The sequence below is a fragment of the Sebastes fasciatus genome, chromosome 21 (assembly GCF_043250625.1).
Source record: "Sebastes fasciatus isolate fSebFas1 chromosome 21, fSebFas1.pri, whole genome shotgun sequence".
In the NCBI taxonomy this organism is placed as follows: Eukaryota; Metazoa; Chordata; class Actinopteri; order Perciformes; family Sebastidae; genus Sebastes; species Sebastes fasciatus.
Genome location: NC_133815.1, coordinates 20,550,503 through 20,573,813, shown reverse-complemented (window position 1 = coordinate 20,573,813; position 23,311 = coordinate 20,550,503). Strand labels below are relative to the sequence as shown.

Sequence of the window (23,311 nt, the reverse complement as noted above, 5' to 3'; positions counted from 1 at the left end):
GGCCCAGGCCAGAGTTAACATTTAATAAGCAGATTCATTTTCAAATCAGTTAGACACAAAACCGATGGCTTCGTGCCCGCCGTTGTCTCACACATATGGTCTGTCAGAGTGGTGTAACGTTAGCGATTGTCCGACAACCAGCTATTCTCATTGAAGTGACGAGCCGCTCCTCGGAGTTTTGCTCAGCTATTTAGCTATTTTTTAAATATTTATTTTAACCGATAGCATTAATTGGGTAAATTCTTAATGTCGGTTAACAAACAATCAATCAAACTTTATTTATATAGCACCATTCAAACAAGTCGAATGCTATTCAAAGTGCCGTACAATCGATTGACAAAAAATGTAGAATGTTAAAAAGGAATTTAGAGACTAATGCACGCCAAAACAACCAATATAGAAGTTTAGTGAATAAGAAAGCAATAAAAGATGGGTATTTAAGATGATAAAAGGTAAATAAATTACAAGGAAATAAAAATGATTAAATAAAAATTATGAAACTACACAAAATAAGCAGATAATATTAAAATAATGAAATTTTAATGAAATAAAAATAGAATAAAAGACATAATAATGATCAGCAAGATCAGCAATAACAGTTAAATGGTTAATTATTAACATCTCTAGTATTGGTTTATGCAATTTTCCCCTCTTGTATGTATGTGTGTGTGTGTTTTTCTCAGCCTTGCTGTCATAGTTGATGGTGCAGAGAGAGGAGAACAGGAAAGGTTGGGAGGGAAAGGGGGGATCCCTGGCTAGAATCAAACCAAGGGTGTTACACTTATTATTATTAGCTCCCAGGATGACCTTCAGATGTAATTTACCACCTAAAATTAGACCCACAGAGATATGGTTGGGGTCTAACACCCAGACAGCTGACCGACTGAAGCTCCAGCTGTTGTACAGACGTGCATCATGTTTACACAGTGAAGCTGAAACTCCAGCAGATGACCAATAAGAACGTTTTTCTCTCACCGATGTTGGTTCTGTCGCTGGGCCCCGCCACAGCTGGCTCCCCCTGCTCTCCTCTCCTGGCCTCCTTCAACCTCCCCGTCCTCCTCTCTCCTCCGGCCCCGCCCGCCTCCTGGCCCTCCGGCGTGAGGCCGGCGTCCGGCACCGACTCGAAGGCGCTCTCCTCGTCTTCGTCCTCGTCCTGGGAGGAGAACACGGTGCTGCCGGAGAGCCTGTTGCTGTCCACCGAGGAGAGGCGGGTGTGGCTGCAGAAGCGGCCCCTGCCCTCGTAGCCCGAGTTGCTGTAGCACGACGTGCTGTAGCAGGAGGTGCTGTAGCACGAGGTGCTGTAGCACGAGGTGTCGCAAAACTCGCACTCGTTCTCGCCCGGGTGTCGGTGGGTGACTCTTCTCCCTCCTCCGTTGCTGGAATCTCCCTCCTCGCTCTCCAGGCAGGAGGGAGAGATCCTCCTGACCGCTGTGTGTCCTCCTCCTCCTCCTCCATCTCCTTCCAGGAGCTGGTTCAGCTCAGAGAGACGTTCGATGGAGAGGCTGCGAGGTAGGGAGCGACGGCAGCAGGGGCCTGGACACTCTGGGACCTGTAGGAACACATATAGAGCTTTTACTGCCTTACAGGTAGACATTAGTTGGACAGACATTGCTGGCTTCCCCAAACCAGACACGTTGGTTCATTGTCATCTTTGAAAAAAACAATTGAGACAGACATTCCTAATTTCGGTAGAAGACATACTTTACCCTTAATAAAGAACATTTATAGAGAAAAATCTACACTTTTACTATGTTACATTTGGACTTGTTACATGTTACATTCTGTGAAGAGGCCTCCTCATGCCTCTGTATACAGTCGAATAATGGCTTAAACTGCGGTCAGATATTCAGATGACAGAAAACATTCCGGGCCTCACTTTTTCTTTTGTCTGCCTTTGTTTGAAATGTACGGAGGCCCCTCTAGACCCCTAGGAGAACATTTTATTAACTCGTTCCCTCAAGTTAGTAAGTAGTTCCCTCGAGTTAGTAAGTCGTTCCCTCAAGTAAGTAAGTTGTTTCCTCAAGTTAGTAAGTTGTTTCCTCAAGTAAGTAAGTTGTTTCCTCAAGTTAGTAAGTTGTTTCCTCAAGTTAGAAAGTCGTTCCCTCAAGTTAGAAAGTCGTTCCCTCAAGTTAGTAAGTTGTTCCCTCAGGTTAGTAAGTCGTTCCCTCAAGTTAGTAAGTTGTTTCCTCAAGTTAGAAAGTCGTTCCCTCAAGTTAGTAAGTTGTTCCCTCAGGTTAGTAAGTCGTTCCCTGAAGTTAGTAAGCCGGTAAGTCATTCCCTCAATTTAGTAAGTCGTTCCCTCAAGTTAGTAACACGTTCCTTTTAAGATATTAGACAATATGACACACAAATTGTCGTTTACATTTGTAAATAATATTTTTCAGTCGTAGATCATGTAATACACATCTCTGACCATTTTGAGACTAACTTCACTCCATACTCTATCGTCACAAAATAACACAGCATGCAGTGAGCTGGTGTTTTTCTCTTTTTCTTTTACTCATCAAGTAACTTATATAGTTTTTTTCAGGGGATGCGTTTGTACTTTGCACTCAGTTAATAAGTTAGTTACTAAGTTTTAAGTTTCTAAATTTTATTTCAACTCATGTACTTGTTATTAAATAGTAACTTGAGTTCAGTGTTTGGCTCTCAAGTCCATAACTGTTGGTACCTGAGAGGGAGACTGGGTTGTATCCTCCTCGTCCTCATCCTCCTGCCCCTCCTCGTCTTTGGAGGTTTTAAGTGTTGGAGACGTGGAGGTGGTGTCCTGAATGGTGCTCGTATTGTCTCCCTCCCCGGTGTCCTCCTCCTCCTGGCTGGGAGCTCTCTGCTGGGCCGAGGGGAGGCTGTGGAGGAGGTGGTGGATCCGGATGTAGTGGGACCGGGGCGTCTCCGGCTCGCCGCACGCCGATGCGATCACCGTCTCCAGCTCCGACACCGGGAGGGAGCAGGGGCGGTTTTTGCGTCGCGGGGGAGCGTTGGAGTTGTAGCTTGAGATGGGGGATTGGCACGTGCAGGGGACGCTGCTTCTTTCTCCTCCCTCCGTCGCCTCCTGCGGGGCCCCGTCAGCTTGTTCTACAGAGGATGTGATGTTTCCCTCCGTGGGGGTCTCCATGGTAGCAGCCCCATCATCTGTTGTTACTACCGGATTGTCAGAGTCTGGCTTCGGCTGCGTTTCCTCCGCAACCTCCTTTCCTTCTCCCGTCACCTCCTCCTCAGCTTGCGGTGCTCTCTGCTCCTCCTCTTCTCCCTCACACTGCCTCTCCTCCCTTCCTCCCTCCTCTCCACTGTTCTCCTCCTGCTGTTCATCCTCCCCCTGCTCCACCTGTGGCTCTGCAGACGGGGGCTCCTCCCTCACCGTGCTCTCCTCCTCGACAGCTTCCAGCTCCTCCGGTGTCGTCTCAGCCTCCTCCGTCTCAGCGGGACCGACCTCCTCGGGCGCGGAGGCTCCCGCTGTGGAGGCTGGTGGTGCCGAGGTCTCCGGGTCAGAAGGGGCATCCAGGGGGAGGTCGGGCGTGTCAGGTCCCACGCTCAGCGTGTCATCATCAGCAACGTGGTTGTCATGTGCTGCATTTCCCCCCTCAGGACAGGCTGCCTCTATGACCAAGGAGATCTCCTCATCGTCTAAGCACAGAACACATGGAGACGTTAAAGGTCCACTTTTGAGAGTCGGTGCCATTAAATTGGGTTGTGTTCACCATATTCTTGACAGTTTGGGTTGTGTGCACTGATGTTTCTATAAGAGTACGCCTAATCAGCAGAACCAGATATTGTCTACTTCACACATTCTTACTTTTCTAACCCCGGTGCCTACATCACCCACAATGCAACACGACTGCAGTGAGTTCAGTCGCAGATTCAAGTGTGTTATGCTAAAGGCCCTGACACACCAAGCCAACGGTCGGTTGTCGGTGAGCGTCTGTCGGCCTAGTTTTTACGTTGTGTCAAGCATCGTCAGTTCTAGTCTGGCCGTGACGGAGGTTTTTCGGCCGATTCAGCATGTTGAATCCCTCTGATTGGCTGTTCAGATTAAACGAAACAGTGTGCGAGAAGAGAAACGGAAGGGAGGAAAGCAAACCGACGAGTAAAGTCAAGAGGACACACACAGAAGGCTCTTCTCATTTTTCATCTGATCATTCCAACACACGGATATTTTCACAGCGACATGGCCATCTGGAATGGAGCAAAGTGGTGAGTGAGAGTGGTGTGAAACACTGCTTTGTTTCATGTGCGTATCATAACAATGGCGTGGATATCCGCCATCCTCGGTTACCCTTTTTGAATGACAAATACAGACTACCGCCGCCTGCTGGTGTGGAGAGTCATTTCCTCTCACGCAGACGCAGAACGTACGTGCTAACTGGACGTCGGCTGTAGTCTTTGCGGTGCGTTCAAGTGCAACTTGTCAGCCAAGACAAAGGCGACGCAACAGTCCAGTTCATCTCCACTAGTTCTTTGACGTCGGCTTGGTGCGTCTGGGCCTTGATAGTTTCTAACGGAGCCTCTAGCCTGCAGCAGAGCTGAGCAGTGCGGCTACAGAGGTCTGGTAAGCTCACTTCTTTCCAGCTCCACACCTACAGATTTGTTTCATTTTCAAACTTCAGACCGAACCGACGCTGAGGACAGCGGATCGCTCAAGGACATTTATCAGATTCCCGCACAGCTCCCTCTGGAGACACTAAAGTCTTTATAATTCATCACAGATGCAGTAGAGAAATCCTCGACACTTTGATGTCTTCCCCTTTAAAAAATAGTGACGCCAAAGAAGATTTTTGCTACGTTGTCATCTGCCCCTTTTCTCTTCCTCGTCGTACACAGCCTGGCAGGTGTCAAGGAGCCAAAAAAAACAAAACAAATGTGCATGACAAATGAATAAATCATGTGCATGAATTACAGATTTGTGCTGTTGAATTAATAATGACCTCACTATCGTGGCGTTGAGGATCGGCAGATTGTTTAGACTGTGGGACCGCGGACGAATCAAATGAGCTGCTCGGTTGTGTTACAGTTTGGTTTTGAAATTGGACAGTGATACTTGGATACAATGATTAAACACTGTGTTTTGTTCTGTCAATGTGTGCTACAAAATCACAGCATGGCTTTTTCCATGGTGTTCCTCAGGGTCTTGGTGTCTTAATGTTCTTTTTTGGAGGGATTATTGATCATTTATACCAATCCTCCAGTGGTAAAAAATGGTTAAATTTAGCACCAAATCTGTGTAACAAATGGCATCAACCCAAAGATTGCTGCAACAAATTATGAGACATAATAGAGCATGGGGATGACCACCACACTTCTATTATAATGTTGTAAGCCCTTATACACTTTCACAATTTATTTCAATTAATGAATGAATGAATTAACTCGTGTTTATTTCTGATTTATGACTAGAACAACTTGACACAGAGTCTCAAATTAATCTTCAGGTTCCCAGCTTTCAGATGATGTACACCACTTCTATGCGACATCTACTGTTGACCTGCTATCTCCCCCTAAAGACAAAGAAAAATAACCTGACCATGTATAAGTTGACCTCCCAAAGAGACAGTCGATTTAGGAGCTTAACAGCCAAGGGAAGATAGCAGGACTGATATTGTGTCTCCTGCTGCATGGCATTATGCCTGACGTACCTGGGTGTATAGAAGAGGTCAGCTCAAAGCGGAACTGCAGCTGGCCGCAGACATGATCTGTTGGCAACCTGCGACCCAGCGTATAATTCACTACCCGATCCCTGCAAGAGACAAGAGACACAGAGGAGAAAGAGAGAAGAGTGTGTGAAGAACAAGTGCAGGGAGAGACGGGAAGAATTGAAATCAGAGCTAAAATCAGATGGTCACGTGAGATTCAAACTGGCACACACACACATCCTTCATCTCATCCCGTTGTCTGTGTGGGCCAATGTATGTGGGAAAGCTTCCACAGCTCTGCAGACTCTGAGTCATCATATTTGGACTGATGATTAGAACAGTCCTACTGCACTCAACTGTATAAATGTGTGTGTGTGTGTGTTTTACCCGATGGCATGTTTTTCCAGCAGCCTCTGGACGGGGACGGACAGCTTCCCGAGGAAACGCTTGATGATCGGCCGACTCTTGGCGAACTTATCCTTCACCTCGATCTCCAGGACGTCAGTGGGCAGAGACACAAAGCTAAACCTCTGCAGAAACAGACAGAGGAGAGAGAGCGTCATAACGGTTAGACCACTCAGTGTCACCGGATTGGGATGGTGTTTGATATTTTGTGTATGCACTACAGTTAGAACATAATATCTGTGCCTGGAAACTCATGTTAGCCTTTAACCTCTTTTACCCAGTACTGGGTTCCGCTGAGCTGTGTGTTAAAACGCTGCCTTTAAAAACTGCATAAAATGCCTTGGCAGTATTTTTCCCTGAATTGTTTCTAAAAGACGAGACACTCCAAGTGTATTTTGTCCAAACAATGTTTGGTTGGCAATGATTTCAATCTTTTAGTTACAAAACCAATGCACGAGAAATTGTATTTTTGGCCGTTTTTATATTGAATGTACATACTTGACTTTGGATTCTTATCTTTTTTGTTATCTTATCTACATTGTTGTTGATCTTATTTGTTATTTTCTACGTTTTATTTGATCATATCTCATTATTATAATAAAACTACTTCATTTGTAGTCAAAATTATACAATTTAGTTGTTTTATATTGATTTTACACTGTGCACAATGGTAGAATCTGATGATGCACAGGGTAACTGTAATGGCCAAAGGCTCTGTTGTGTGCACATTGCGTCCTGTAGTGGATATCAGTAGTATTTTTTTATAGCCAGTTTCCCTTTCAAGAGGTAGAAAACCCATTTGGCACACCCAAAGGTATCCAAGTGGACAGACATATAAAAGTACTCAGATTTGAGGAATAATTTGTGTCTAACAAAAAAAGTTAAATGACCTCATGAAAAAATGGTTAAATTACAGTTAAATGACATCTTCTCCCCGTCCCTCATTGATCCAGAACCTATGAATATGTTAATGTTCATTTCAAAAATTTTATCTGCTGGACACAAGATGTCTTAATCTTGTGTATGTGACCTGTAAGTTGCATAGTGGACCATGATCGGCTCGAATCTAGCTGTAACGTCATAAATCCTGCTTGTACGTACGTGCACATCTTAAACTGAGATTTAAGGTGAGTTTTCCTCCTTCGGTAGATTAATGTGAAAACGGCCTTCTAGAGTCAAAATCTGTACATATACATGTACGTCATTCTGAACAGTGAAGCTCAAACATTCAAACAGTCAAGAAGAAAAACATGTTTTTGACTGAAGAGTTACTTTAATGAGAACCACAATCTTTCCCTAACCTTAACCAAGATTGTAAATTGTCATTAGATTAAACTGATCAAACAGATACCACTGTACACTGTAAAATGCGGGTGGGTTTGGAAGCGTATCTGGGGAATCCACAAAATATTAGTTTCTGTTTATTTACTCTCACTTGTGTAAGATGTGTACAGAGACCTTCCCACTCAGTGGCCAATTAATGGTCTCTCTCATTGAAGCTACAAGCTTACATATCTTTCCAGCTTTGTAGCTGCTTAATTTAAGGTTTATTTTTCTTTCTCCAAGCCAATTAGAGATGTATGTGGTTTTTAGTATGGATGAATTAAATAATCTCCCTCTCCCACTCCCCTCCCTGCTTCTCTCAGCGGGGGTCTGATCGCCGTCCAAGCTTCTTAAATGTCTCTTCAGAGCCTGCGACTTTAACCGTCCAAATCCTCCCCAGCTTTTTTCCACTCCGACCAAAATCTAAATTCAGAGCGGAACGCTGAGCGTAGCTTAAAGCCCGTTGAGACATGCCTCTAAATTTCTGGCAGTCAGATCCTTAATGCTTAAATTAATATTGGCACAAATTATAAACTATTAGCAGCTTTAATCCAAAAATATCCACATTGGTAAATACCCGTCAAAAATATACTGTATACTGGTGAATATTACGTGTGATCCCTCTTTGTCTTCGTTGTCCTGTATTCTTAAAGAGGACCTATCAGGATTATTTTCAGGTTCACACGTGTGTTTCAGGTTTCTAATAGAACATGTTTAAATGCTTTAATGTTCAAAAAACTTTAAATTTTTCTCATACCAGCTATATATGAGTTGGGAGACTGATTTTGTGGACCCACGGAATGTTTCTTTTCTTTTTTTTAATACCCAAATAAGCTTTATTCTATTGTAGTGTAGTCAGTTGTGAAACAGAAAATGTTCCCATATACTCAGAACATTCCTCTGGCTGCTCGCAGTGTCATCTAGAACATCTCTTCCACACTTTATACCCTATGACATCACAAGTTTGAGACTTAGCGCTCTAGTTTTTGGATTTGGGAGAGAGTTGTTCATGTTCACATGTATTTCTGGCATGTCTTAGACCATCGCAATAACATGTATGAATTTTGAAAATAGGCGCAGTTCCCCTTTAAGGAAAACCTAAAGGTGTGTGTGTGTGTGTGTGTGTGTGTGTGTGTGTGTGTGTGTGTGTGTGTGTGTGTGTGTATCAGCAGTGGCAGCTACAGTAATTATCAGCTGCTGTCCTCTGCTAACCTTAGCTGTACCTCAGCCAGCATTACAGTCAGTGACTCCATGCGTATCATACTGGCTGTGTTTGTTTTTCTGACGTGGTTGTAAATAGAGTTCTTGTATGTCCTGTGATATGTGGTTGTCAATCCTAGTGCTGGAAGACTAGATGAAAAAAAAGATACACGGAAATATTCATAGGTAGGGCAAAAAAAAAGGACAGCATAATGAGGAAATGAAAATAATAAAATAAAAAATGTATCTGGCTGCATGGGATGAAATGAAATGACACCGTGCTGCTAAGAAGACAGAAAAATGAGAGGAGGAGGAGGGAGAGGAAGAAAGGCTGAGCTGTGGGGAATCAGTGTGCGGGGTGATAAAGGAGAACGATGAAAAGGAGTCGGAGTGAATAATTTACAAGATGAGCCAGAAGGGAGCAGACGGAGCAAAAGTGTGTGTTTGTGAGTGGAGGATGCGGGACAAACTCAATAAAGAGGGTGAGATTGTACAGGAGAGAGAGAGAGAGAGAGAGAGAGAGAGAGAGAGAGAGAGGAAATGGGAGGGGGTGTGTGCTGTTGCAGCAGCAGAGTACATTGTTAATCTCTAGGAAGAGGAGTGAAATGAAGCTGCAGAGGATGGTGGGGGGGTGGTATGAGGAGAGAAATGGATAGGACAACTAGAGGAGAAGTAGGAGGAATAAGGGAATAAGAGAGTCCGTATTTATATTATAGAGGCTGCGAGATTCACTCTTAAGACCCAATTTAGGAGTACAATAGACCCTTGCTAATAAAGAATAAGACAAATTGATCAAGCCACTTACAGCAAAGTGAAGGAGTGACCTTTATAAGCAACTCACAGGCCGTATTATTAATCACATAATAATAATGAAGTTGGGTCACTTTAAAATCTGTGCAGCAGAGAGGCTGAGATATTCAGACTTTTAGTCGCTAGTATGTGTCACATTGACATGGCTGCAGCCTGACAGTGTCTCTTCATTACGGTGCGTACACACCAAGCACGAAGCAGACTTTTCGATCACACAGAAAGTCAATGCAAAGAGAAAAAAAGATGTGAGTTTGCGCTGGGCGGTGCGAATGGCGCAAAGGACGGGAATGTGCAAAATTGACATATTTGTGCGAGTTGAAATATTTCAACTTGAGCAAGAAATTTGATTGACGCTGTGTCGTGAAAGCCCATCAGCGTTGAGATTCTCCTGCTGTCGTCACTGACGTTGAATCAGAAATGGAGGGCAAAAAATATTCTGCAGCTGTTTGCGGTTACCCAGAGCTACGATAGTCGGGACGGGACGAAACTCTGTGTATAACTGTATGTGTATAAACCACAGACTCTAGATGGTATAAACAACAACTTGCTGCCGTGTTAATGCCTGGATGACTTTATCTTGAGTGTTGATGGAGCAGCTACTATGTCAGCACTGGCACTGATCGATCCAAACTCTATTCGGAAAACAAGCATTTTAAAAGTTGTTGGCTCATTTTGTCATGAGACTGCAGATGTTCAAATTTTGGTGATTCTGAGCACTTTTGACTTCTTGTCCATTTTGGATTTAAAGTTGGTGTTAGTGTGACTTTTTACAGATCGGCATTATTATGTAGTTATTTCGGCATTCCTTTTGATCCATTTATTGCAATTAAATCACAGCACTATCTGTTTATTTTGGGTTCATACCGCAGTAGCGACGTGTGGCTTGCTAGATACAGTCAGTGCAACGACACTGTATGTGAATACAGCTCGCCGTCGGGTGACGTTATGAACCCAGACACAACGGCGTTTGGTTTTCTGACATATCTGAGACTTCCACCACATTTACAAAGCAGCAACAGTGGTTATTTCTTCTGTGGTTGGTGGTGGAAATGGCGGAAAGAAAAGTTGTTGGTATCCATGGAGACAAGCTCCTTCTCCTCCCCACATCATTCAAAATCCACATCCCTAGTTGGCAACACAGGCTTTCTGTTAAAATTGTTGTCGTTCCAAAGTCCAAGCTGAGATAACCCTGATGACATCACTATGACGTTTAAAAGGAGCTTATAAATCCATACCACCCCCCCCCGTTAAGCACGGCGGATCACAACTCTTATTCCAACGTATCGCACATGCCTACAGAGAGGGAAAGCTCTCTTCATTTAGACGTCTGCATTACTGAGCGTGAGATACAAGCTAAAGCGACTGGCTTCTGAATTGTTGCAGTGCGCACATACAGTATAAGCTCAGTTCTCCATTGCATAACAGTGATCACTGCACTACTGTAAACAAGGCAAAATTGAGCATGGCTCACATATCCCCCGCTTGACCCCTACTAAAGTAGGGCCAAAGGTTTTGCCCTTTTGGAACTAATGGAATTAGTCTATTGAGCACAATCTAGCTTGGTATTAGCAAGAATTTTGGGAACCATGCACCCTTTAGTATTAACACTAAACTGTTACTCATTTCCAAATTTAGAAAGCTTGTTAAACATCTTTTTGACCACGGAAGAATAAAACTCCTCAACAAACAAGCAATCAAACCATATCAGATCCAGCACTAAGTACTAAGTACTTTACTAAGAAGTAAACGGCATTAATAAAGGTCAACACTAATCTAATATAGTGGCGAATGAAGCTAAATATAACCCTGCATTAATAATGCAAAAAAAAGCTTCATAGCACCACTATTTATAGAATATATCTGCAATAAAATACTCAATTCCATGGAAAGTACTGTCCAGTTTCCAGGGATCCATTCTTGTGATGGTATATTTTTTTTGGTGCTAATATCATGTCATCATTTTATCGTATTACATAATGATGCAGACACACTCTCTCTCTCTCTCTCTCTCTCTCTCTCTCTCTTAAAGCTGCACAGCACCGGGCTGCAGTATGGAAAAGTATGCTGACCGAGGAAGCATGCTATGGAGACCCATTAGAGTTATACAGTACATTACTGCCAAGCAAGCCGAGCTCCACTCAACATGAGAGCTGTTTGGAAAAAAGGGAAAGTGGCTTCGAGCTGAGTGGATGCTGCCAAGAGGGACACTACATTCAATCAGTGTATGGAGTCTCCTGAGGGACGTAATAAAAGGTAGAGACTGTGCCGTGAAACAGACAACGCAGTCGGACAGAAAACAGCTCTGTGTTATGCACAAATACACTGATTCGCAAAGAACGGATTGCGGCCGCTGATAGCACATGAGTTGCACATCACTTGCAACCGCTATCTGCTCAATCTCAAGGTCCGATTCCCAAGTGATAACGCTCTGTAATATATAATGTAATCATATTACAGTGCAAACACACCCATAAAGTTGTGCAGCTGAATGCAATTTGACCTTTTTTTTTGCGTCTGATTGCAATTATCCATCTGGCAAAGTATAAATGTTGTCTTTCCAAAAACACAGTAGGCAGAAAAATGACAGAGAAAAAGAAAAATGAAATGTTCAGACGGCAAGCTACAGGTCCTGACTGACAAGGTGCAGAAGCATTCCTTAAAACTTCAGGCGAGGAATTTAAACATGACTGAGAGAAACCGTATTTGGGATTTAATTGATCACTTGAAAGTCTCAAGTGATCCAAATATTTCCAATTACTCCAGACTATTTGAGTAATCAATTTTCCAAACAGACTTTCAATGAGAGGGATATTTATTCACATTTGTTAACAAAGTTATTAAAATAATGATTCTTTTTTCTAATTTGTTCTAATAGAGCATACTCAGAGGCATGACAGTGAATTTCAATAATACTGATTATGATGTACTGGCAAGTCTGGAGAAACACTTTAACAGGAGCTATTAGTGATATTACTCACCTTAAATGCCATTATCATGACGTTGAGCCCTCAAACTATGAAGCATTAGTTTTAAGCAGGTATATCATTAAGGAACGGTGAAAATGGTAATTGAAATGAAGTGGCACTGACTCAGGAGTGTAAGACATTATATAATAAATCCCTGGAATAGATTCATCATGATAATAATGCCCACAGGAAGGCTGACCAGGTCTGTCATTCAACTATAGTTAGTGTCATTTTACTTATGTGTGCTCACCTATACTAAAAATTAAAGTTTAAACAAGTTAAAAAAAAGATTTGTATGTGAAATAGTGTATGACCGTTGCAGTTTAAGTTACAGTCCTTAACAATTAAACAAAGATAAATTGAGTTTCATGTATTTATGAAATAAGTCATTCCTTTGGCAAAGCTTCCTACACATAGTATATAAAATGTTAATATCACTTTAAGCCTTTTAGCTCCTGCCGCTAAACTGCTGCGTCCACAACAGGATTGACTGGCGATGAACTTTCCAGAAACGTACGCTTTTCCAAGAAAAAGTCTCTAAATGAGAAAATCAATTGGCTGATCTTGTTTTCCACAAAGCAAACATGATTTTCATGGATTACATTGATCCTCTTACTCTACTGCTGAAACCAAAGAAGCACCCAATCCTCCCTTTTTCTGTGTTGTGCAATCCGTTGTACTGGGTTTATATATAAGGAACATGTGAATTTTAGGACATTTTCTCCTTCAAAATTCATTTAAATAACAATCCAGTATTGAGACTAAACTGACGACTACATTGACCTACTATACTGTTAAGAACCGTTGTTTGTAGGGCTGTACCGAATAGTTCACAGCTTCAGTCATAACGCTGACATTTGAATCCAAAATCAACATTTGAATGTTGCGCAGCTTTTTTTGCACGTCTATTCATTGTGTTTAAACCCGGCATTTCTGCACAGTGGCAGATAATAGTGTTGTCAAAAATATCAAAACATCGATACACAGATACTGAATATTTGATATGGTTTCGATACTACTCGGTACTGTGTTATTTTGGTTGATATACCTTAAAACGTATTAAGAACCAATACCCAACCTAATTATAGGTGCATGAATCTGCAGAATCACCAGTTGTATGGGTGGTAAACCAATATCCTTGGCCACCCAAAAATATCTCTTCTCAGTGGCATAAATATCGACGCTACAACCGGTGCGGCGCACCGAGGCCCAGAAGCTGTCAGGGGCCCAAAAATCTCCTTCCTACACCGTGTCCACACTGAATTCGCTATATGCACTTCTGTTACGTCATGTAAACAAACCACGTCGGCTACCGATCAGCTATACGCTCGAGATCAGACTGGAGAAGTATTTTATCTCTATCTTATCTATCTTCCTACGTTTGTTCTTTTTAAACAGAAAACCCACGTTTAATATTGTGATATCTACTGGAAATGACAATATAGCCAACAGCAGGTAGGAAACTTTCAGCTCCCTGGCTATCTCCCTCCAGACAGCTGCCACCTTAATTAGGTTTGTATAGTGAAATGAGGAGGTATCGTATAGATAACTCCTCATTTCAACTTCACCAACGAGCTGCTCCCGGTTCATTGAGGCGACAGAACTAAACGGAAACAGCCGGGCGTCTGACAAAAGTTCAGTATGTTAGCCAATGTTATAGTACTTAAATCTTCCCCTAGATGTTAGTTAAATTAACACGACTGCATATATGTTTTCAAGCTCGTGTCAAGCTACACCAAGACATCACAGTCTGTTGTATTACTGCAGAGCAGAGTGACACTGTGTGTGAACCATTTCCCGGCTGGTATAAACTGTTTAAGATGCCTTTTCTGCCGACCTTGAGTGAGATGAGAACAACACCAGTAACCATGGTAACTTTACACATCAAGCACCTCAGAGTGCTTTAAAGACATAAAACATTTAAATGGAAGACGGAAATAGGACTATTATATGTACCTCGGTGTTCCATTGTGGGTTGACTGTGTTGCAGACCACTGCGGAGCGTTTCTCCTGGCCGTGATGTGGCAGCGAGGGGAAGATGCTGTGCTTTCCGGGCTGGATGGAGAGCTTCAGGTAGGGGTCGGGATTGAAGAACATCCCCTTCTTCAAACCAAGCGCCTGGAGGTCTGAAAGAGGTGGACGTGAAAGCAAAGGGTTATGGAATGACACAAAAAATGTCTGTCCTCTTGTTATAATAGAAAACTCTGGCACAGGTTCAGATCCACATATGGCAGGATTTTCATTAGTGACTTGCAGTTGTAGGGTTTATCTATGACTGTGGGATAAACTGTACTATTCTTCAGAAAACATTTCTTTGAATTTTAAAATGATGATGCCCTGTTTACATACTGCAAAGCATTATGGGAACTAGAGTTCAAAAATTAGATTTTGTCTGAGGGAAAGCCCACAGTGCCAGACATTGAAAACCACTAGTCTAGAGGATGGAAGTACTCGATATTCTCTTGTAAAACCAAAGGACTGTTGCAATGAATACTATAGACTGTTAATAGAATCAATTGTTATCTCCGCCAGGCGTAAGCCTGTAGGGAGATCATGCGCTCTGTCATGTGTGTGTGTATGTATCTGTCTGTCCACGGCTAATCTCACATACTACTGGAGGTTGGGTCAGATCAGGGTCGGACCAGGGTTGATTTCTATGTGAACTTCACGCACCAGGGTCGCTAACAAACGGGCGGGACAAACCTATTCGGTTGCAAATGAGGGCGCACAGTCCGTGATGCAACTGTCACTTGTCGCCGTAGCTCATAAACAAACGGAGCGACAGCAGCAGGAATGTTTTCAGACACACCGGAGATGAACAACGGACGAGAACAACACGGATGTGTGGCGAGACATCGAGGTGCGGGATTTGCTGGCCGTTCGCGGTGAGGAAGAAAAAAAGCGGTAGATGACGGGACGGTGAGGGACAACGTAGTGTAACGTTAAACGAACACAACAAGGTTGCTGAATGAGAGAGACATCCGTCGTTACGTTACACGGAAACACGCCGACCACCTCACGGTACCGCCCAGCTACGAGCGCATCTGTTTTTAAAGCGAGTTTCCACATCTTCTATTTGTAACGTTACCTTTTTAAACTTTTTATCTTTCAAAATAAAAGATCCATCTGTTCCCTGTTTCATCCGTCATAAAGTAATAAACCCAGTCCCGGCTCATTACATTATCGAGCTATTTGCAAACTTAATGAAATATAAACTCATTTAATTATGTTTGGAAGAGCTCTTGACTCAGCTCCAGACTTTATACCCTATGACATCATCAAGTTTGAGACTCACTTCTTTGGTTTCTGGCTTCGAGAGAAAGTAGCTCATGTTCACTAATATTGATTGAACTTTCCCGAGCCATGGACATAACATATTGGAATTCTGAAATTAGGTGGTGTTCCCCTTTAAAGTAGTAAATGTCAGAGTTAATCAGTTTGGCTGGCATTGATTTTTGAGCATACAGTACCACCGCTTTCAGAGAGACACCGTTAAAACAACAGACATTACTACAGAGAGCTGCAGGTCAAATGAGGACGGAGTGTGTCTGAATGTCGGAGGAAAGCAATACAGGAACGGATGGAAAGAAAAACACACATGTTTGTTGGCATCCTACCTGACAAGGAAAAGTTGATGAGTCTCCTGTTGCCCAGTCCATGGTTGACTTCAGGACTAACTACTGGCTTTAATACCTGAGGACACAGACAGAAACGGACAGTCAAGACATGTCCTCACATGAGAAGAACATGGAAACACACTCAAGTCGTCCTTCTCTTCTACATCAGTGTCTTTCCTCCTTCGCTGTAAGATAAAACTTTAATGATGCCCATGAGGAAAGTGGGTCACGTAGCCAAATAACGGAATAACAGTCACACATGACACATCAATGAAATCATGTTACGTCTGAGACCTTCGTGTTTAGATAGAGACGAAACGTCCAGTCTCATTTCAGCCGGGGCTTTTGTAAAGCTCCGTTTTCAGTCAGGCCTGACAGCGTCCTGCGATCAATACTCTGTCTTCATTATCCTGACATTGATTGTGCAGCCAGGAAGAGGAGGAGCGTGGGGGATGGTGAGAGAGAGAGACAGAAGAGGAAGTGGAGGAGAGTGTAAATACTGCTGGGATGCGTCAGCTCCGCCGTACAGCGGAAATGTTTGGCTTGATATTCCCTGAATACTGAGCCCAGTCAAATATGAGCAGGCAAAAAACCCCCAGAAATGATGGGTGAGACGTCTTAGAGGTTACCCAATGAAATATTAAAGTCACAGTGACATTGCACAGTCATAGTCTTGAGTTTTACAAATCCTGGATTCTTCCTTCTGGATATTCTTAACTTCTGTAAATACACACATTTTTAGGATGTAACTAAAATAAGCCTTACCAGTTTTAAGGCTGTAAAGGTAAATAAATAGTAAAGAGTCTTTAAGATGGCATTAAAGGACAGGTCATGGCATTGCTAAAACAGAAGGGTTACGCTATCACGTTAGTATTTTTAGTTTTAGTTTTTTTTTGATAGAGTAGAGACAGTGACAGTTATGAAAGGGGGAGAGAGAGAGAGGGGGGATGACATGCAGCAAAGGGCCGTAGGTCGGATTCGAACCCCGGGCCGCTGAGGACTCAGATTTGGTACATGGGGCGCCCGCTCTAGCAGGTGAGCTTCGGGGATGCTCCGACTTCAGGAGTATTAACTTGATTTAGATAACATGGAATGAACCAACATTTATCACTAATATTGGACCTCATTCACAGGCATTATATCATCTTTCTTCCTTCTTGGTTTGGAGCAAGACTAATGGTGCGTTCACACCAAGAGCGAAGCAAACTTTTACATACAAAGTCAATGCAAAGAGGCGAATAGACACAAATTTGTGCCGGGCAGAGAAAAAAAAAAAGGATATTCACTGAGATTAAAGTGGTAAATTTATGAGAAAGAAATCACAAATTTATTAAGTCATATATTTCGAGAAAAATAAATGTTTGTTTTATTCAAGAAACTACATCGCTTCACTTTGCAAGGCTGAATCAACCTCATCGCTCCACAGACACCACTGTTAAACACTGAATTAACGTGAGTCAACAAATATATTAACCATATTAGTATTTATTTATGTTCATAAAAGAACACAGAAAGAACATGAAAGAAAACGTGTGTATATATCTTTCAGGACCTTTCGCATCGCTCAGCTCAGAGGCCGTCCTCACCATATGAACTCTACTTTAGGAGCAACGAAATTCATACAGCGGCTGGCGTTACCAGTGTAACAGTAGAACCTGTGGTGTGATGAGTTTGATCCAACCTTACAAAGCAATCTGTTTCCTTGACAAAAGAAAAACACAATTTTTTTCTCGGAAATTTGTGACTTTGTAACCTCAGTGAATATTCAAGTTTTTTTCTCATAAATTTGCAGATTTAATGTCAGGGAATATTCATGTTTTTTCTCATAAATCAGTTTTTTTTTGTAAATTCGCGAATTTAATCTCAGAGAATATTCATGTTTTTTTCGTTTAAATGTGAGTTTTTTCTCGTAAATTTCCCACATTAATCTCAGAGAATATCCACGTTTTTTTTCTTGTAAATTTACAACTTTAATCTAAATTTTTCCTCAGATTATTACCCCCTCCCCCAGCTCTGTAATTTCGCAAATTCCATACCAAAAACAGCAAAGACTTCACAGTCTGGCCAGTGGTTGATGAGATACTTTACAATGTTGAACAGACAAACAGAGAGACAAACTGGCCAATAGAGACATCGTCACTCTGGTAATTAACTATACAAAAAGCACGGATTGATTTTGGCATTGATGTGGCATATGAAATGGAGACAGTATAGGAACATGTAAACCAGCCAGTGTGTCACAGTCTTACTAAATATAGTAGTGACACTCACTGTATGAGCTCTCAATGCTTATGCAACTGGCTGGGAACAAAAAAAAAAAACTGGCAGTAGAAACAAAAAGATACAGGGATAAAGGAAATGACAGATGTTTGGACCAATTAATTTTAATGAGATGCTAATCTGCCTTTTCTGAGTACAGTCAGAGAGACGAGTGCCAGCGCGGGTCTCCTCGATGATTCTAATCTCACAGATGAACCAAATGACAGCTTCATCCGTCTGCAACACACTTTATATAATCTACCACCCGACTGCAGACAGTACAGGAAGACCAACTACTCAGCTGCTTTGAAACATATAAGAGGAACAGTATGTAGAATTCATGAGCGTCCTTTAAGAGTTGCAGGGATCTTAAATGATGTAAGAGGAGAGAGATTTTACACAATAAAAGCACCCCTCCTCCCAACCATGACGAGCCTGGAAGAGACAAAGTGGATCCCCATCCGATGACAGGTCAGAGACACCAAGGCTCCAAACTCTGGCCGAGTGTGTGTGAGATATTTTAATACATCCAAGAGAAGCTGGGTGATCTAACTCAGTTAGAGTGGAAGTGTAGGGGAGGTTATATCAGCTCAGTGTTGAGAGTAGGTCTGATAGGTCGGGGTGGTTTGTTACATGCCATCATTTAGTAAAAGCAAATGATGCTCAGCTAAGCTCCAGGAGCAGTTTCCTGGACACCACTGAAGTACTGGAGACCAACCCCAACTGATGCCAGGATTACTGAATGGCAGAACCAGTGGAACAGCCTTGGCAACCAGACAACCCACTGGATGTAGAGAGGCATCACCCCAGATGAATGCCTCGCTACCGGCCACGATGAAACCTTGGGCTGTCTGGAAAAAACACTGAACCGCCTGCGGGCCGGTGAAGGATGCTGCAAGGTGTCCATGAAGAAATGGAAAATAACAACTTCCGATGCATGTGTGTGTGTGGCGAATCCCAAACCAATGTACCAAAGATGACCTGGCCGAACCAAATGCCGCTGCGCTCGCCTGCGCCAACCACTGGAAAGACGTGGTACAGAAGATGGCTGGACACGAGGAAGAAGAAGAAGTAAAAGCAAAGCTCTTCTTCAAACTTCCCAATAGAAATAGAATGTTAGTCTAGGGTTAGCATTGTTGGAATATCAGCTGAACAATCGATGGACTGACAAATCACAGTCTAAACCTCTCAAATCTAACCACTGAGTAGACAGCAGAGGGCCCAAAGACAAACAGCTTCCCAAAATATTTAGAGCCCAATTGCACCGCGCTTTTCTGGACTGGAAAACAAATTCAAAGTCGAAGGAGATTTGGTGGAAGAAGTGGTTCCAACAGTAATAATAACCATTAAAGCAGAGGCTGTGGAGAGAGTCTCCAGCTTTAAGAGTCACCATCTCAGAGGACCTCTCCCGGGCTGTCAACACCTCAATGGTAGTATAGGCAAAGCACAGCAATGCCTCGACTTTCTGTGGAGGCTAAGAAGAGCTAACCTCGTGACAACAGCACAGGACATTGTTGGCAATGGACTGCCATCACTTGACAACCTTGACAACACTCGCTGTATGAGAAGGGCCAAAAACATCATGAAGGACATCCCTCATCCCCGGACACAAAACCTGTTTAAGCTCCTCCCGTCAGGCAGGCGCTTCAGATCAATCGGCACAAACAGACTGATTAAAAACTGATTTTTTTCCCCAACTGCCATAAACCTCCTGAACTCTTACATCTCTTCTGTCTGAGATGAACACGTGTAATAAGACCTGTCGGAATGTGCAATACTAATCATGTATGAATTTACTGTCACAAACGTGAACTGTTTACAGACATGTGTAATAACAATATGTTGGACACTATTGTGAAATAATGATCTGATGGACACTTTGTACAAGAATCTGGCATCTCGCCAATGTACATATGGTATTTTTATATTGTATTATTTTTTTTATATTTATATTGTATTATCTCTTTTTATATTGTATCATCTTCTCATTAGCACCTATGGGACTGTCACAATCTAATTTAGTTGTAATACAGAATGACAATAAAGGGCTTGAATCTTGAATCTTGAATTTTGTTATGCAACACTGTGGCTCCATTTAAGGTACATTTTGAACAGACAAAAAATGTGTGATTAATTTGTGATTAATCACGATTAAATAGTTGTAATCGATTGACAGCCCTAATCCAAACGAAATGAAAACTAATATGAGAAAAAAATCAATATAACAAACTTTACAAACTTTTGAACGGCAGTGTATATCAGCAAAATGATGGATCGGACCAATCAACACTATATTACAGGTTAGAGGCTATATTCAATGACATACTACTAAATAAATTCTGCACGCCACCACCAGTCATCATATTTTATAAGCAAATATCAACCGACGGAGTGATATTACACTTCAACTAGACAGTAAGCAGATTCAGAAGCATGTGTGTCTCAAGATGCCGCGAGAAAATGAAGGCAGAGGCAGATTGACTGAATGAGCTGTCACCGGCGTGTGAGTAAGGAAAGAGAAAGACGCGGACGGAGTGAATATTTATGGTTACCCAGGCTATCCAGCTGAGCCTCGTCCTCCTCCCGCTCCTCCTCTCAGGACGACTGGGAGACAGCAGTCCCAGCTGGAGACACATGCCGTCCATCACACCCATATAAATCAAGCGCTGTGTCTTCTCTGTCTAGAATAAACGTCACATCTCCCTCCGCTGCTTTCCTGTCCATCCATCTCCTCGTTTCTCCACCGTGTCGTGTCGGCCTCCAGCTGTTAGAACCTGCTGCTTTCCAACCCCTCGCCTCCGAAAACATGAATGACTTACCTGGAGGGGGGACTCTTCTCCTATCTCTACTCCTCCCTCCCTCCCTCCCCCCACCCTCCCTTCCTGTCTCCCGTCCTATGGCGGTTATTTTTATTCGTTTGTCCTCAGGAAGCAAGCACAGATCAGGTTCTGGGTCCATCAGCATTTCCAGGGGCCCACAGCAGCAGAATGGGAAGCCAAACACTGAAACCCAATCACCCAGCTGGACACCCTCCTGATAACAGGGTCTGGCTGATATGGGCTTTAGAAGGGCAATGACAATATTGATATGCTGATCAGTAATATTTGGTACTATACTGCTCAAAAGATTTTTGGCGTTCCTTCACCAGATTTCACAATGGTGGCGGCGTCACAAACTTTCTCATTTTAAAGCTAAACCGTGCACTACAAGATGATTCGAAAACATTTGAGGCAAGGAATTGGCATTACAGTAACAGAATATTGATTCATATTTGATCAGCGCTGCCTAGTTTGAGCGTTTGGTCGGAGTTCGCGAGTGATTGACAGCCGGCTCTCATAGACGGCAGCTGGACAGCAGACCTCAGATCAGCTCTTACTGCTTGTTTTCCTCCGGTCTGTGAAATCTTGCAGATGCCGTTAGGAGCACCGGAGGACATCAGAGGACATCAGAGGAACATGATTTTTTTCAGGTTACCTGTTTCATGTACGACTGTCAGGATATAGCGACCGTTTTATAAAGTTACTTTTTTTAATCATATTGGCTCCAATCTCGCCGACTTCAGCTTTAATTGGTTTAAGTAATTTAAAAAAAAAAAGAAGTCTAAATTCTCTGATTCCAGCTTCTTAAATGTGAATATTTTTCTGGTACTCCTCTATGACAATAAACTGAATATCTTTGAGTTGTGGACAAAACAAGACATTTGAGGATGTCATCTTGGGCTTTGGGAAACACTGATCGACATTTTTCACCATTTTCTGTCATTCTATAGACCAAACAACTAATCGATTAATCAATAAAATAATCGACAATGAAAATAATAGTTAGCTGCAGCCTTAGTACTCGTTTTTCTCCAGTACCGCAGGTACCTGGGTACCGGGGATCAGGGATCAGGGCTTGAGACTAATGTTGTCCCATCGTCCTGGGGAGGGCTGTAGTACTCAAATCTAGTCTCGGTATCGAGTCCACTTTTTTGAAGTCTTGCACTTTGTCTTGGACTCATTCCTTGTTGGACTCAGACTTGTCTTGATCTCGGGCTCGGCTATTGAGAACTGGTCAAGTTATTCCTGGCTTCTGATTTCAGTTGTACTGAACGTTGCCTGATTCTAACAGTGTTTCCCCTACACAGTATGCATTCAACAGCAGTGCAGTGCTGCTGCTAAAAATATCCCTGAACACAATTTGGTTATCCTGATTTATTACACGGCTGTGATGAATACTCGATTGTGATTGGTCAATCACGGCGTTCTGTGGTCTGTGATTTCTGTACACCGTTGCTATGTATAACAGACCGTTGCTATGGGCTCTGATGTCGGACTCTGGCGGACCGTTTTTGCGTCAAATTATAGATTTTTTCAGTAAGTAGCCGTGTAATAAGCGGGATAATGTACAATGACCGGCTCGCTGTATATTATCCCTTACATAATAAACTTCTTTTAGTTGTAGGTCAAATTATCAAAATATGCACTGATGTTTGACAAGCACTGCATTACATGAAGGTGACATTACTGCACTTCATCTCATAACCTGTGGGAATTATGGGTTCATCCGACATGGCTCCAACCAGGATGGTTGTGACCAAAGCCACAGTAGTGAATGACATCATCAGCCCTCGTATGGTACACCACAATTTGAATTCCCATGTAAAAGCTCATTAATATCACTTGTTAGTGGTAACACTCTCCACAAATCAACTACAGCTCATTACTTACACTTACACCACTTTTATTTACTTTTTCTCAAGGGCCAGTGCTGTGTATACAACAATGATATATGTCTAGAAGGGAACCAGCAAACCGTGGAAACTCTTGTGAAATAATAGAATAATAATACTAATAAAAGAAAGTAAAAGTACTTTTAAAAATAAAAAGATGTTAAATATTTCAGCAATATTTAACTTCTCTCAGCCAGGTATCGTCCTTTCAGAGACACTGAGCAGGTTATCTTGCTGAGCTCTACGTTCATATACATTTCTGTACATCTGATGCTGTATCTGAAGTGTTAAGAAGATTAGCTTCAATTCTTTGAAACCTCCCTCAAAAGAGCAGAGCCTTTTCCTGCAAAATCTAACTGTATAACCTTTTTTCCAATGTAGAGTTCATCAGAG

The 23,311-nt window shown here is 42.5% G+C and overlaps 1 protein-coding gene across 6 annotated transcripts in view; it reads right to left on the bottom strand.

The window, feature by feature from the left end:
• Positions 1 to 23,311, bottom strand: part of hecw1a (HECT, C2 and WW domain containing E3 ubiquitin protein ligase 1a) — a 100,818-nt gene that overhangs the window by 59,735 nt on the left and 17,772 nt on the right. For all 6 annotated transcript variants that reach the window (XR_012592128.1, XM_074621612.1, XM_074621613.1 and 3 more), the window contains 6 exons: positions 15,949 to 16,024; positions 14,288 to 14,457; positions 6,015 to 6,157; positions 5,631 to 5,731; positions 2,672 to 3,624; positions 976 to 1,549 (listed from right to left, as the gene is read on the bottom strand). Coding sequence is in view for 5 of the 6 variants with exons in the window: in XM_074621612.1 (XP_074477713.1) it covers positions 976 to 1,549; positions 2,672 to 3,624; positions 5,631 to 5,731; positions 6,015 to 6,157; positions 14,288 to 14,457; positions 15,949 to 16,024 (2,017 nt within the window). In the remaining variant the exon portion in view is untranslated. The remainder of the gene's footprint in view (positions 1 to 975; positions 1,550 to 2,671; positions 3,625 to 5,630; positions 5,732 to 6,014; positions 6,158 to 14,287; positions 14,458 to 15,948; positions 16,025 to 23,311) is intronic.